The 14896-nt window shown below is 48.2% G+C and overlaps 1 protein-coding gene across 1 annotated transcript; it reads right to left on the bottom strand.

Moving 5' to 3' along the window:
- Window positions 1-11308: 11308 nt before the first annotated feature.
- SP8 (Sp8 transcription factor) lies at window positions 11309-14070 on the bottom strand. The gene is made up of 2 exons (XM_051611447.1): window positions 13842-14070; window positions 11309-12787 (listed from the first exon to the last, which is right to left on the bottom strand). The coding sequence occupies exons 1-2, from the start codon at window positions 13860-13862 to the stop codon at window positions 11309-11311; spliced, it is 1500 nt and encodes a 499-aa protein (XP_051467407.1). The 5' UTR covers window positions 13863-14070.
- Between the last annotated feature and the right edge of the window lie 826 nt (window positions 14071-14896).

The raw sequence follows: 14896 nt of genomic DNA on the forward strand, positions 1-14896 counted from the left end.
CTACTTCAGCATCTGTGATTTAATTTTATTTTCCAAAAGTAAATGTTGATATTTTTGTCACTGTGAAAATGTGAAAACCTTCTCAGAATAGTTTTGCAAACAAAGTAAAATGAGTTTTTTCTTCTCACGGAAATTACCAGGCTATCTAATAAGTTCAGAGCTTGGTGAAGACAGCATTTGGCTACTTATGTTTTGCTTTAATGACAACAGAGTGGGAAACAATCTTTTTCAGTGAAAAGACATCACTGCCGTGATCTTTCTTCAGACAAACTAACTGAGATTTGATAGCTGCAATTCAGCCTAGGAGAGGAAGGCAGCAGCAATAATTGCCTCTGATAAAATTGTACCACAGGCATATTTGACAATTACACAACAAGCACGTGTGGCTGAGACTTCTCTCCCTCCCTGGGCATGTCACATACTTGGCTAAGGAAAGCTGCTTTATGCCTGGAGGGACAACTGCAGTGCCCATCAGGGTGCCCATCAGCACAGTTTCCATGTCTTCTCTCACCTGCTGCAGGGTTTTGTTCACCAGCATCCCCTTGCTCTTGCTAGTTTAACGAACCCTCTGACCGTTTGGATTTGTTGTGAAGGTCATAACTCCCTCTTCTCAGTAGTGTTCCATAGATTAGAAATGTTATATGCTTAGATACATAACTTTCCTGTTAAATTTTGAAAGTAACCCAGATGTTCTTGTAGTTTATTTGAACTGCAGTATAGCTCAGACACATTTCATTTTCTCTTCCACTTAAATATGTACTTAACCATTACAGCTGCTGCATTTTGACTTGATGACTTGAAGGAGGATCAGAGCTGCTGCTTACCCTTAGTGGGAAAAAGTATCTTTTAAACAGCCCTAAATCCATTCTAAATATACTGCTTCCCATATTGCTATAGTCCTGTGATACAGAATATCATCACAATAGAGGTTTTATACTCCCAGCTTCCCACAAGGAGGAAAGTGACTGGTCCTGGCGGTGGGATTTGAAGCATGTGAGATGCCTTCCCATCGGTTAAAAGTGAAACTTAAGGTCTTATCTGCTCAGGGAAAATCACTGACTTAACTTTATCAAACAAAAAATATTCCAGAATTATTCTACTTGCAGAAACTAGGTTGCAAGGCAATACCTTTTAAGACAAGTAATGTGCAGTTCAGTGAGTTTAGTTTGCAAGTCTTTTTGTATCAGGTTCTGCATTAAAGTATTTTGTTAATTAAGTAGTTTATGAGTCTGCGATAAGTGTGCTATAATTCCCTTCTGAATTTCATTTACTAGAATAATCCATCCTCCTACCTCAGTTACACAGATCAGTTTTATATAACAGAAAATATATTTGTAAAATGTAAATGCAACATCAAGAAACCAAGTAGTTTGTAGTCATACATATTATTGTACCAAGCAAAAAATATAAAGATTATTCTGAGTTCATGAGATTCTGGTTACCAGTCTCATATGATCAAACTGCCAGTCAGGCTCTGTGTCTCTCCTCAAAAAAACTCTTGTATCTGTTGGCTGGTTTGAGGGGCAATCAGCTTCCTAAAAGTTGAGAAAATAGTCAGCTAGGTCATGGAGTTTATTACTGTATCCCAATTGAAGAGAAAGCCAAGCTCACATCATGTTACACATTAGAGTATCTGTCCAGCACTGCAGTTTTTGAAATGTTCCCATTGCAGAAGAAGGTTTCATCAGAGTTCACATCTCTGTGAAGATACAGATCTCTCTTGATTGGCATGAATCCAGGAGAAACCAAGCATCATTTGATCTCTGGAACAAATGCTTAGTTTTGCCTGTGTGCATTTAACAGTTAAGTAACACCTGAGGGCAATATGACTGAAATATTGCTCTCTTCTCAGCCTGGGTATCTCTGCTCTGCCTACTGGGAAATCCTACCTTGGTAGAATCTCAAGCAAGTGGTGATTTCACAGGAAATGGAGGTACAGTGATGTGTCGTTTCTCTCTCAACATTCATTAAAAGCAGTTGCCTGTACATTGTGTAGGGAGTTAAACCCTGATCATGTACATGGGGAATCTGTGAAAAACATCAACAGAATAAACCTCATAAGGGACCTAGCAGGGTAAGACACCAAAATGGCCAGCTGTAAGGAGCTTGGGGGCATGTACAGAAATGCATACTTAGGCACACAGGGACTTGTATAGCGTTTGCTGGATTTGACAGCAGCCAAGTGTCTGTGTCCTATTTCCTATTCCTATTATCTTCATTGGCTCTTACCTTTTGGCAGCAGTGGGAAGGGAAAAAAACTTGGCTGCTGGTATAGGTTATGCCTCAGAAAACTGAAATGCCAACCTAGAGAAGCCCATCCTGGCATGGGAAGCACCACAGCCAAATCAACCCTGAGATCTGGCTGTAATCAAGATCCTTGCTTTACTTACCTGTCCTCACCTCCTGTCACCCCTTTACGTCTTACTGACATTTCAGCTCAGTCTTCACCCAGGCAAAGTCCCAGTAAAATCAGTGTTAAAATGAGAATGAAACTAAACGCATATTGTATCAGAGAAGTTACTGCAGTCGGGCTAGAGATGGCAGCTGACAAAAAAACAGCCAGGGAAGGACACCAGCTTTAGCGAGATCATGACAACTACTACTAACTGGGGAGGTGTGGCTAAACTATGTGGCAAAATTGTATCTATTACATTCAGCTATTCCCTTCTGATCCCCTCCCTGCCTGTAGAAACACAATCAATTGTATGAATGTATTTGTAACACAACTTTCTTGAATTAAGCCTGACTTCCCAAGGGCATTTTTCTCTGCTACCAAATGACAAAATCTGCACATCTCTTCTTTAACATACTGCAGCAGGTAAAACTTGTGCTCAGCTCAAGATCAGCAAGTGCAATTCAACAAGCATTTCACAAAAGGCTGAAAATAATATTTTTGTTCATCTTTAGCTCATTGATCTCTTTCTCACTCCTTTCTCACTGTTTACACAAAAAGAGGTGATGATGTGAATGTTTTCTTGAGTTTTGTTTTTTCTAAAAAAACTACCTTTAATTCTCCTATAAGCATGTTGATAGCAAGCCAGCAATTATATTATGAAACAAACTTGTTGTTCTGCTGCCAAATTGCAAAATCAAAACAAAACAGATAAATACCACCATTAAAAATTATATAATTAAAAAAATGTCAACACAGACCATTAACTATACTTTATTCTTAGCTTTTCTTGGCTTTCATCTTTTATTAAGGTTTAACTGAAAGGTATTGAAAGCAGGTAGTCGATCCTATATAATGTGTATTACCTCTTTCAGGCCACAAAGTTGCTCCAATATCTGCAATAAGGTTATTTACTGAAAACAGGGAATATATTTGCCTACTGTACATTCAAGAACAAAAATACCAAAGGAGGAAGATTCATTTTTCTGCTTATCTGTATTTCAACTTGGAGATATTTGTAACAGATTTTTTGCACCCACTCTCTGCTATGCCATGACACTGTTCCTTGGAATATTTACCTGCCAAGAGACAAGAAGGTAGAAATGTGGAAACTTAGCACCTTGGCTAAATAATTAGAAGTCTGTCATCTTTCTTGTCTGACTCATATAGTCAGAAAAACCTAATGTCTGCCACAGGGCTTGACATAAATATAAATGCTGGCCAAGTTGTGATTGAATGCCTATAAAACAATATGAACTCTTACATACACAAAGGACACAAAGGATCACACAAAATTAAAAACAAATGTATTGCACCTACTTTTTCAAATTTACTCTGCAAGAGTAAATTTGTTAGGATCCAAGAACTTCAGATTTCACAGAGCTTTGACAACTTTTTTCTAATGCTTGCATGTGTTTTCAATTTGTTCATTCTTCTAAAATATCTGTGCTTGGCAAAATGGGAGGTAAATTTAGTTTGCAGCTGTTCCCACAGGCTGTAGAGTTTAATTGAAAGTAGATGTGACCCACTGTCAAAGTGGGCATTAAAACAGAAAACTGCTGGAAATCTTAGGCTTGGTGCATGAGACTGATAAACTCCCTGGCTGCCGAACAAGGGCTGCATTACCGTGTGTGCGAGTGACACCAGTGCTCTGCAGGGAAGAAATCCTGCTCTGGACACCTCTTACAGATGAGACCTGTGTTTGTCCTAACACAAAAGCTGGCTGTACAGAGTTAGCAGTGTGCCACTGCATTCAGCACAGTAAGCAATTGAAAATGGTATTTGGCAAGTGTTTTCCCGTTTGGGTTTGTCCTTTCATATGTATATGGATAAGCAAATTAAGCCCCATTCTTAGTGTGGTAATGCTTAGAACATCCAAAGCAAAGCAAACACAGACAGTAGACAGTGATACTGGCTCTTACTGATATTTCAGGTAGCAATTTCTTGCCAGTTAGGGATTTCCTCCCTGAGACAGCCTGTTTGCGTTGCTCAGCTAATTTCTTACCCAATCTAGCACGCTTTGCTGTTCAGCATTTCCACTTTAGAAGATTTTTATCTATCAGGAAAAACGAGCAGTGGGTACCGGCAAATAGCTGCGGATCTCCTGCTTTCCCCTGCTAGCAGCGAGGAGCAAAGGACTCACCTGGCGACTCCGAGAATGCAATTGTTTGCTGGGGGAATTGAGGGGGTTTTGGTTGTTTTGGTTCTGGTTTTGGTTTGTGGTGGGTTTTTTTTGTTGTTGTTGGTTTTTGTTGTTGTTGGGGGGTTTTGTTTGGTTTGATTTGTTTCCAGTTCGTTGGTTGGTCGGTGATGGTTTGTTTGTCTATTTTTTACAATAGGGAAGGTTTGCAAAGATAGGCAACATCTTTACACCAGGTTGATTACTTTAATGGAGATGAAAATCCTCATCCCTGTAGCCAGGCATCCATGTCTGCTCTTCAGGTACGAGCATGACAAAAAAAAAAACAAAACTCCGAAGACTGGAGGAGAGGAGGAGACTGAGGGCTTAAAAAAATGCGAGGTCTGCGTAAGACAGGCAGCAGTGAAGACAGGAAAGCCCCTGCAGTTCTGAAAGTTAAAATTTCTTCCTCTGAGTAGTTCAAAATCTGATCGTCTGCTCTTTGCAATCGGAGGCAGGGAAGCAGGCGACTTACTCGGATAACATTTGCCGGCTGAAGGTATTTTCCCTGCCGGCCGCCTTCCCTTTGAGAGGCCACCTTTCTCCGGTGTGGAGAGGAGAGCTTAGCTTTCTAAGAAGACTGCTAGCTCGGGAGCAGTGTTCATTTAATGTGGAGCAAATTTAATGGGCAGGAATACACTTTCTGCCTTTCGCACTCCCGAGTCGGTGTAGAGGAACACCCGAGTTACCTTGAGAAGCTAAGTTTACAAAATAGATTTTGAAGCGTTTCTTTGGGATTGAGGTCTCACCGATATACCTCGCAAAAAAAGCTGCCTCCAACGTTGCTTTAAACGCCATGAATGAGTTCAGCAACACAGTCAAGAGCCCTTATCTCCCTGTCAGCTCCCCGTCCCGGCAGTTTTCAAATAATGTTGGGACGAAACCCCTAAAATAGATTCCAAATCCAGCCCTAGTGGCTGCTTTCGCTTTTCCAAGGCAGGTATCCACATACACACCGGCGATCGGTACAAGCACCCGTGTGATGACGGCGGGGGAGGCCGGGAAGTGCGGATTTCGCGCCTCACGGCCTCCCCCGCCGGTATCACACGGCTCATCCGCGGAGCCAGCGACTGTTTGCCCCGCTTCCCCTTTCCCAGGGGCAGCTCCAGGAGTAGGGGGTGCGGGGAAGGGTCGGTCGGCGGGACCAGCCACCGACGGGGCGCACACACCGGGTGGCGCTGCGAGCCCGCGGCAGGACCGGACGCGCCGGACTCGCACCCCTGTGTGTCTGTGCCATAGTCGGGGCAAAAAAAGGGGAGGGGAGGGATGAAGATACAGCTGCTCCCCCTCCCCCCCACGAAAGGAGCATCCGTGCACAGGTGGGGAGAAAGTCCAGGCGAGGAGCTGGGCAGTAAAAAGGGAAGGATAGGGAGGCAGCTCCGTTCTTCCGAAAGAAGCAGCCCCGCAGCGATGCGAAGGAAAACCCGGCGCCCAGCAGCACCGGGGATGGGCGAGTGGCTCTATAGCCAGCGGAAGGCGCGCTTGTAACGCTGGGGCAGCTGGGGGTTGCACTCAGTATATAAGCAGACACATACACCCCTCCTGCCTCAAGAGATGTGGTCAGGCGTAAAGCGCAGCGTACTGCCGGAAAAAAAAATAAAAAAAAATTGCCCCGTCCCCCCAAAAGGAAACTTGCACAGCATTAAATCTTCCCCAGAGCAAAACTTGTTCAAAAGGAGCCCATCGCTCCCTAACCAGGGACGAAGTTTCTGTGTCACTATTTGAGGAGTTCCAGTATTACCAGCCCACAACTCTCCCTTCACCGCTCCCGGCCCGAAGGGAGGGAAGCCCTGGGGCCCCGGCGGAGAGCGAGGGCTGCCCCGCAGCATCGCCCCCCGAGGGCGACCGACGTGCACCTGGAAGTTGCGGTGCTCCGTGACTGCTTTTAGCGCTTTGCAGAGCAATATCGCTCAGCCCGAAAACCAGACATCTCCAAATGCCAAGATCGAAGGCGCTCTCCAGGAGTGGGGTTCATTATCCAGCCTCTCAACGGGCCTGACGGACAGAGTACGTATGACCCTTGCAAAATTGTTCGCCGCTCAAGGAGTAATGCGGCGTCTTAGTTTGTTTCGAAATCTGCAAGTGTAAAATGGAGTTACTCTGTATTTACAATGCCCCACTAAAGCTCCTGTGCAGTATTGCTTCCTGTTATCTCCCATTTTCCTAATCCCTTTTAAAAATAATAATAATAATAAAAAAATGAACAATACCAAGCTGCAGTTAGAAAACCCGTAGAGCTGGAAAAGCTGTAATTGTCCTAAATGGCGCAGTTTTTCTCAATGCACAACTTCCTGATGTGTAACAATTTCCCCCTACGGTTTAGCACAAAACAGCCAGCTAGCTAGAAAAGATGCCGCACACACATTAGTAAAAAACAAATAATAAAAAATTGTGTTCTAAATTTTAAGGCAAATATCGTGGAATGTGATTTGCTCCATTGAATGCTGAGGAATTTTTCATAGAACCATAGAATCATAGAATGGTTTGGGTTGGAAGGAGCCTTCAAGATAATCTAGTTCAAGTATTATTTTTTTTTAAATATCTTTAGGATAATAAAGCAAAGTGTAACGGAACAAGATGATAAAGTAGACCCTCATTTATGCTAAGAAAAATGAAGCTATTCTGACACAGCAAAAGAGTTTTGTCCTTTTATCATCAACCTGGTTAAAGTGTGAGCAACCACACTTCTCATTTCTTTACACCTCTCCCTGGCTCTTTAATTGCGAAACTAAAGCAGATGTCACTTCACAGAATGTAACTGAAGTGTGGCAGGTTTTGGCAAGTGCATACTTACAACCCCTTGTACTGAAAGATTTGTTGGACTGCATCAAGTATTCTTACTCTGCCACCTTTACAGCTGTGAAGGTGTTGATGGCTGGATTAGCCATCACATCTACAAATAAAGCATTTGAGATTTCATTTCTTGCTTTCTACTTTCACATTCCTAGACTGGAAGCAACTGAGAAGCCAACACCTTTTGATTGCTGCTTAGTCTAGGCAAGCACAGGCCGAAGGTAGTGGGAAAGGCAGTAGGACAGGCAGAAATGAAGTGGTGTTTTAAATCGCTTCAGCTGCGCACATCTCCCGTCACTGCTCTGTTGAAGATTTAAACTGGAAAATAACAATGAAAAGCCAGAATAATAGGAAAAGCAGGACACAAAATTCGATAGACATTGCTACGAGCTTGAAGGGGAGAGACTTAAAAGGTCAGAGAGCAAACGGGAATGGCCACAATCATCCAAAGGCAGTTGGAAGGTAAGTTGATGGACACCAGTTTGACCTGTGGGTCAGCAAACTATTTTAACTGTACCTTGATCTGCACAACGCAGAGACAAGTTCCTGGCTCCTATCAAACAACTCAATGGCCTTATCTGGAAGGTTTTAGTAAAAGTAAATCAACTACAAAAAGAATCTATTCAGCCTTGAAGTGCTGCATTTTGCTGGTATAAGAAAAAATATGCGTGTTCTCACACAGCCTGGATTAAAGCCAGCAGATCTCAAGCAGCAGGAACACACACTTCTTCCTGGGGGAAGAATGATTTTTTTCACTGGCTCTATCCCACTGCCAGACTGCCCCAAGATGGAGCAACCAGTGCCCCAAACAAACCACCAGGCTCCCAGCTAGTGCCATTTTGGTAGCACTTTCTTTTCAGGGGGACATTGGGGAAGCAGTACGAGAAGTTACCCACTTGGTTCTCAAGCCATTCCATCAGAACTGAAACCTCCAGGTAACATAAATGCTGCCGCCTCCCACTCCCACTGGGGAATTCTGGTGCTGCTGTGCTACTCCATTTACATGGCATAAAAGAAAAAAAAAAAAAAAAAAAGAAAGATTAAAAAAAGAGAGACAGAGAGAAAAAAAGACAGCACAAACTGTTGCTTTGATTCAGCAGGGAACTTTGCAGGCCTCTGATGGTTGCATCTGTAATGAAGCGAATTCGGAATGTAGTTTAGTAAAATTCAACCAGAGCAACTCCTGTTTCCTGTCCACATTAAAAACCCCTTCTTATCCCTACACCATGTACAAAACTGAAATCTCCAATGTACCTGGAGTTGACTTGCTTGCACTCTTTTGCTCTGCGCTTGAATACCTGCTGTTTAGGTTATTGCTAATAGCTTGCTTCACACTTATACAAAAAAAGATCTTTCTGCTATGTAGATTCCTTGCCCTAGCCCTGATTTTTCAGTACCCTGAAAGTGAGCATCACCACCCTGTGTAATCCAAGAGGCCAGATTTCCAAGCAGGAACAACACTTCCCCTATGTCTTCTCAGAAAAAAAAAAAAAAAAAAAAAAAAAAATTGTTAAGAGAAAGTGTTAGCGGGTTGGGGTTGTCTTGCCAAAATGCTGAGCAAACGCCGTAACTGCTTTTCTATCAGCAAATGACACCAGGTTTTAGGCAACCCTTGCAATAGTGTTTTTATTGTTGTTCAGGGACAACTACGGAGATTCTAAGGACACAGCAAGGGCGGTCGCGCTGGACAAGCTGGTTGGCCGCACGCGGCAGCCCTTGAAACTGCCTCTGCTCCCGGTCCTGCGGGGAAAACACTCCCGGACGAGAAGGGTTTTCACACACAACCGCGAAGTTTCCCACCCCCGAGACTGGCAGAAGTGACTGCTTACCACGGCAATTAGCATCGCCCCCTGCCACAAACACGTCACCTCGGAATAAAAGCGGCGGACCACTTTTTCTTTTGCCTCTTAAAGCAATAATGACCCTTAGCATTTCAGTATTAAATCTCCCCAGAATGGATTTGGTGCGATGTGATAAATAAAGTCCGAGGACTAGGTCTATGAAAAGCAGTTCCTCATGAACTGTCGGTTTTGCGAGAGGCGCCTCATCGCTAGTTAAAAAAATTTCTAATTACTATTTAAATGTGTTAATGCCTTTCCTTTAGCTTCCCCTACTAATGCATTATGAAAAGTAGCAAGTAGAATGCCAACTTACTCGTTTTAACTCGTCAAAGCTGTTCTCAAGAGGTGTTACAATTTACAAAGGGATGGAAATTGTTGTATTTTCACTTTTCTCTGAAACTCTAGAGAACGACCGATACCTGAGTTCAAAGTAAATAATTGCCTTTAACGGTGGAATTAAAAAGAAGAAAAACAACTGGCTGACCTAAGGTAGAATGTTTTATCTGGATTTTATTAATACCATTTGAAATATTACAGATAAAAATCAATTACATTTCATGCATTTAAAATGCAAATCTAAAATGTTCCAGCGGAGGGCTTTCCATTTCAATGTGAAATATCCAAATTATTTCAACATTACAATGAGACAATTAGTTTGCAGCATTGCAAACTACTAATGTAGTGTCAGGAGTGTTTATTAACATTTATCAATATTATTTTCAGGAAATACACATAGGCCAACGTTAGTTCAGTTTCACTTGGACAGTTTATTTAACACATGGGTCGTGGCAAACCCACTTCATGAAATATAGGAGAACTCTCACTGTAACTATACCTGAACTGCCAGCAAATGCAAATAAGTACATGCTCCATTAAATTAAATGTCATTCAACATTTATCAAATATTGTTTGCTTAATTACAGTTGTATGCCTATCTAAATTAATATTCAAGCAAAACCTATATCCTGAAGTGTGGTTTGATGTACACTTCAAGGAATGAGTCCAGAAAAAGAATGCAGTGAACCAGGACTGCAACAATAACATTTTCTTGTGACAGGAAACAAAAATTAAAAAAAAAAAAAAGGTCAAGTGTACTTCAATATATTTTCAAATATTTACTGGAAGTAATTTACAAGAAAAATACTATACAAAATCGTCTCCTGGACAACTGCACCTCACACCGATACATTGGTGGAGTTATATTTAATTGTTAGCTAATCTAGAACGATTCCCCAGTTGTACAAACCTATAGGTTCAGTTGTATTTTACAAATATTTTATTTTCCTACCTCCCCCCGGCCTCCCTTTTTGGCATCGGAACTACAGCTTCGCTCGAAACCCACGGTGCTTCTTCATTTGTTTGGAGTTTAAAAATATACTATCTGCAACGTAATTATTTTCAGGGTATTTCGCAATGCCTACCCAAACGGGAATTACACAAATGCGCTGACAAACGTAATGAAATTTTGACTCGGGGGGGTAAACGGTGTGTTAAAAATAAAATTAAAAAGTGAGGAGGGAAGGGGAAGCGCACCGCCACTCCGGCCCCAGGGAGCAGAGGGGTTTGGAGCAGCTAACGAGATGAAGGCGGTTCTAAGTCTCAGCTGGGCGCTGTGCGGGGATAACGACCGCGGCCGGTGCCGTCGGAGCCCTAGCCGCAGGGCAGCGCCGGCCCGCCCGCCGCTCCCGGGGCTCCGCCGCTCTACCGGCGCTAGCGGCGCGGCGACGGGGTGCGAGGCGCTTTCCAGTAGGAATGCGAGAGGGAACGTGGATTTTTTCCTGCTCTAAAGGCAATTCGAGACGGGGGGAGAAGGGGGGAGTCTGAAGGCGAAGGGGAGGCGGCCGCATGGCTGCCCCACGGGGGGCCGCGGCCCTCGCCCCTTGCTGAGCCGCTCTGCTGCCCCTGTCGCTGGGCTTGCGCGGCCCGACTGCACCGACAACCCCGTGCGGGGCTCCGGACACGCAGCGGGACGGCCGCGGGGACTGAGCGAGGTCCCTGCGGCGCTGCGCCGGTTACTTACCGTGTCCGCGTCCCCGCCGCGGGGCTGCGCGCCCGGAAGGGCGGCGGGCCCCGGGGGGCGCGGCAGCCCCGCGCCTCCGCTGGTCACTCCATGCCGTTGCGGTGGCCGGGTTCGGGGGGCGGCAGCAGCTCCGGGGAGTGGCAGGACGGGCTGCCGGCCGCGCTGTGCTCGCTGTCGGTGTCGCTGCCCTTCTTGCCTCCGGGGCCGGGGCCGCCGCCGGGACCGCCGCCGCCCGGGCCGCCGGCGCCGCCGGGGCCGCTGTGGGTCTTGACGTGCTTGCTGAGATGGTCGCTGCGCATGAAGCGCTTGTTGCAGACGGGGCAGGCGAAGCGCTTCTCGCCCGTGTGGGTCCGCAGATGCCGCTGCAGTTCGTCGGAGCGGGTGAAGCGCTTGCCGCAGAAGAGCCAGTTGCAGACGAAGGGCCGCTCGCCCGTGTGCCAGCGCAGGTGCGCCTTCAGGTGCGAGGTCTTGCCATAGACCTTGCCGCAGCCGGGGATGTGGCAGCTGTGCAGCCCCTTGCGCCGCAGGCTGGCCCCGGCTGGCCCCAGCCGCTCGGCTTCCTGGCAGTTGGGGCAGTCGCAGGTGGCACGACCCGAGTAGCGGCGGGCGGAGGAGCGCGGAGAGGCGGCCAGAGGTGCGGCGGGGCCGCCGCCCAGCATGGAGCCACCGGCGCCGGCCAGCGGCGAGGGGGCCGAGTCCGGGTAGGAGCCGGGTAGCACCGGCTTAAATCCGTCCATGAGGTGCTGCCCGGCAGGGTTGAGGAGGTGCGAGGAGGCGCCGCTGCTGAAGGCTGAGTGGCCCAGGCCCGAGTAATCCGAGTTGTAGCCGCCCAGCGGCGAGTGGAGCGAGGTCTGGAGCCCGCCGGCAGCTGGATGAAGCGAGCCAGGCAGCGAGGCCGCCCCGTTGGGGCTCTGCACGTCGATCCAGCCGGCCCCCACGTCCCACCAGCTGGAGGCGCCCGCCGAACCCACCTCGCCGGCGCCCAGCCCCGGGTGCGAGGGCTTGAACCAGGATTCGTAGGGGTGCGCCATGCCCACCCGCGGGTAAATGCCCTGGAGCCCTTCCACCGACGTGTGCACCTTGGAGATGAAGACGGGCTGGTGCGCCGCCGCCTCCTGTCCCGCCGCCCCACCGCCGCCGCCTCCGCCGCCGCCGCCGCCGCTACCCGGCGCCTGGAAGACGGAGTAGTCGTTGGCGAAGGGCGAGCTGGCGGCCGCCGCGCTGCTGGAGGTGAGGGAGAAAGCGCTGGAGCCCGGCGAGCCGCCGCAGCTGAAAGAGTCCGAGACTAGAGCGGCCGCCGCCGCCGCCGCTGCTGCCGCCGCCGCCGCCGCCGAGGAGCCGTTCCGCGCCGCGCCCGCCACGCCGAAGCCCGGCAGGCCAGAGCCCACGGCGCCGCAGCTGCCCGCCGAGGACGAAGAGGAGGAGCGTTTCCAGGGATGGAAGCCTTTGCCGAAGGAGGACGCGCTGTCCGAGAGGGCGGACGGCGAGGGGCTGGGGCTGCCGATCTTGTTGCAGGTCGCGGCAAGCATGGCCAGCGGCGTGGAGCCTACCCGCGGTTCCTCCTGAGGGCACAGAGGGGAGAGGCCCCCCCGCGGGCGTCAGGGACGGAGCGGCCCCTCCGCTGCCCGCCGCCCCGCGCCCGGCCCCGCTCCGCTCCACCGCCCGGCCCCGCTCCCCTCCGCCGCCCGGCCCTGGGAGCAAAGTTTCGCGACTCCCGCGGGAGGCTCCTTTCCCTGGAGCAGGCAGCGTGGCTCTGCCTCCAGGCGCCTTCCGGGGGCTTTTTGCACCATCCAGCCCTCCTCCCACGGAGAAACTCGGGAAGGGTTAAAAAAGAGGGAGAAAAAGAGAGGGGGGAAAAGTTGCGTCTTTTACCGTAGCTTTAAAGATGCCCCCGGTACGGCAGCTACGTTTAAGCCTGTTCCCTTTCCCCGGGACCTGGCCGGTCCCCGTCCCTCAGACCAGTAAAACCGTTTTCTTAAATGTAGAATTGCAGGATTATAAAATTATTAAAAAAAAAAAAAAGCAGCTTCCTTAAATAAAAAGCCTCATTTACGTATCAACCATAATTAAATATATACAAAAATTTAACATATGTACATATGTATATATACACAAGTTCAACGTACCTGCTGGACACGGCGGGCTGTGTTATTTTAAAGGGAAATAAAAAGCCACAATCTGTTGTAAATTAAAAATTGCACAAGAAAAACGATAGTGCTGGGTTTGGTTTGGTTTGGTTTGGTTTTTTCCTTCCAGCAGTCACATGTAAAGAAGAAAGGCCACTTCTCCGAGGCACAGGAACAGCACAGCCCAGGCGCTGTAGGTTGTTTCTACAAATGCCCTTAAAACCTTTTCCTGCTCACTGAAAAGTGACTCTGCCCCCTTTTCCCCCTCTCGCTCCTTCTTTTCTCCTAAACTCACTTGTACTTAAGTTAAAAAAAAAAAAAGAAAAAAAGAAAGAAAAGAAAAGAACAAAAAAAAAAGAAAGAAGAAAAAAAAAAGACTGAATAGAGGAGACTGATAGCCCCGGTCAAGACAGGGGTTATTTTAACCCCCTCCAATCGACAATAAAAAGAAACTAATTAAACCAGCAAGAGAAAAAATCCTTAGACTCACCCCTAGAAGTGAAGTTGCCATCACACAAAAGTGCCCTCCTCTCAGAGGATCTTTTTTATATTGATAAATCAGAGGCAGTGTTTTTTTTAGAGGTGTGCAATACAATGATCAGTTCCGCCCATTCCACCACAATTGTAGCTCCCTCGCCGGCTTTGAAGTGCCGCTGAGCCGCCGCCAGCCAATCCCCGGCTCCGCCGCCTCTCTCGACGACGTGACTGCGTGAGGTCATCGGTGCCGTCGAGTCCCGGGGCTCGACGGCGCTGATGACCTCACGCAGTCACGTCGTCGAGAAGAGTGGACCACGGTCCCGGTACTGGTCCCGGTCCGCAAGTGCCCCTCGCCCCTGGTCGGGCTGGTTCCTCCCGTCTGCCCCTTTCCGTCGCCCCCGTGCGCATAATTTAACAACAGGTTCTTTTAAATTTTATGGGGTTTTTGTTTGTGTGGGTTTGTTTTGTTGGGTTTTTTTGATGTTTGTTTGTTTGTTTTTTTCCGCGGAGGATTTTGCATTTGTTTGGATTTTTATATCATCATTACTTCTGCTTTACTGTTATTATGGCAACGAAGGGCGAGCATCGTATTTCTCAGCGGGGTCACCTCCACCCCGAATCCTCCTTCTCCCCGTTTATTTCGGTCCTTGTTGCAGTAAGGGGGAGGGCGGAACACTTCAGGCGACTGCTGGCTGCTGTCGCCCCCCACACACATACCCTGTTCCCACCTCAGATTCGCAGTTTCAGGCATGATTCTTGGCGGCGGGGTGGCACAAAGGCCCCCAGGAGCTGTGCCCCGGCTGGAGGTCCCCGCCGGAGCCCACCCGAATGGCACCGGCACAGCCGAGGCTGGCTGCCGGGCGGTCCTCGCCACTTCCTCCCGGAGCAGCCGGAGGTCAGGGGTGGGGGCTTCGCTCCCTCCGTAAGTCCCTGGCGGCTGCGGGGAAGGGCAGAGGCAGCGCAGGCAGTCCCCGGGTGGGCACCTGCTGTGGCCACCCCCGCGCGGCCCGGCTCGCCCAGGTGCTCTCAGCCCCGCGGGTTTTCGGCAGCAACGTCCTCAGGGACCTT

This window comes from Apus apus, chromosome 2 (genome assembly GCF_020740795.1).
Source record: "Apus apus isolate bApuApu2 chromosome 2, bApuApu2.pri.cur, whole genome shotgun sequence".
Classification (NCBI taxonomy): domain Eukaryota; kingdom Metazoa; phylum Chordata; class Aves; order Apodiformes; family Apodidae; genus Apus; species Apus apus.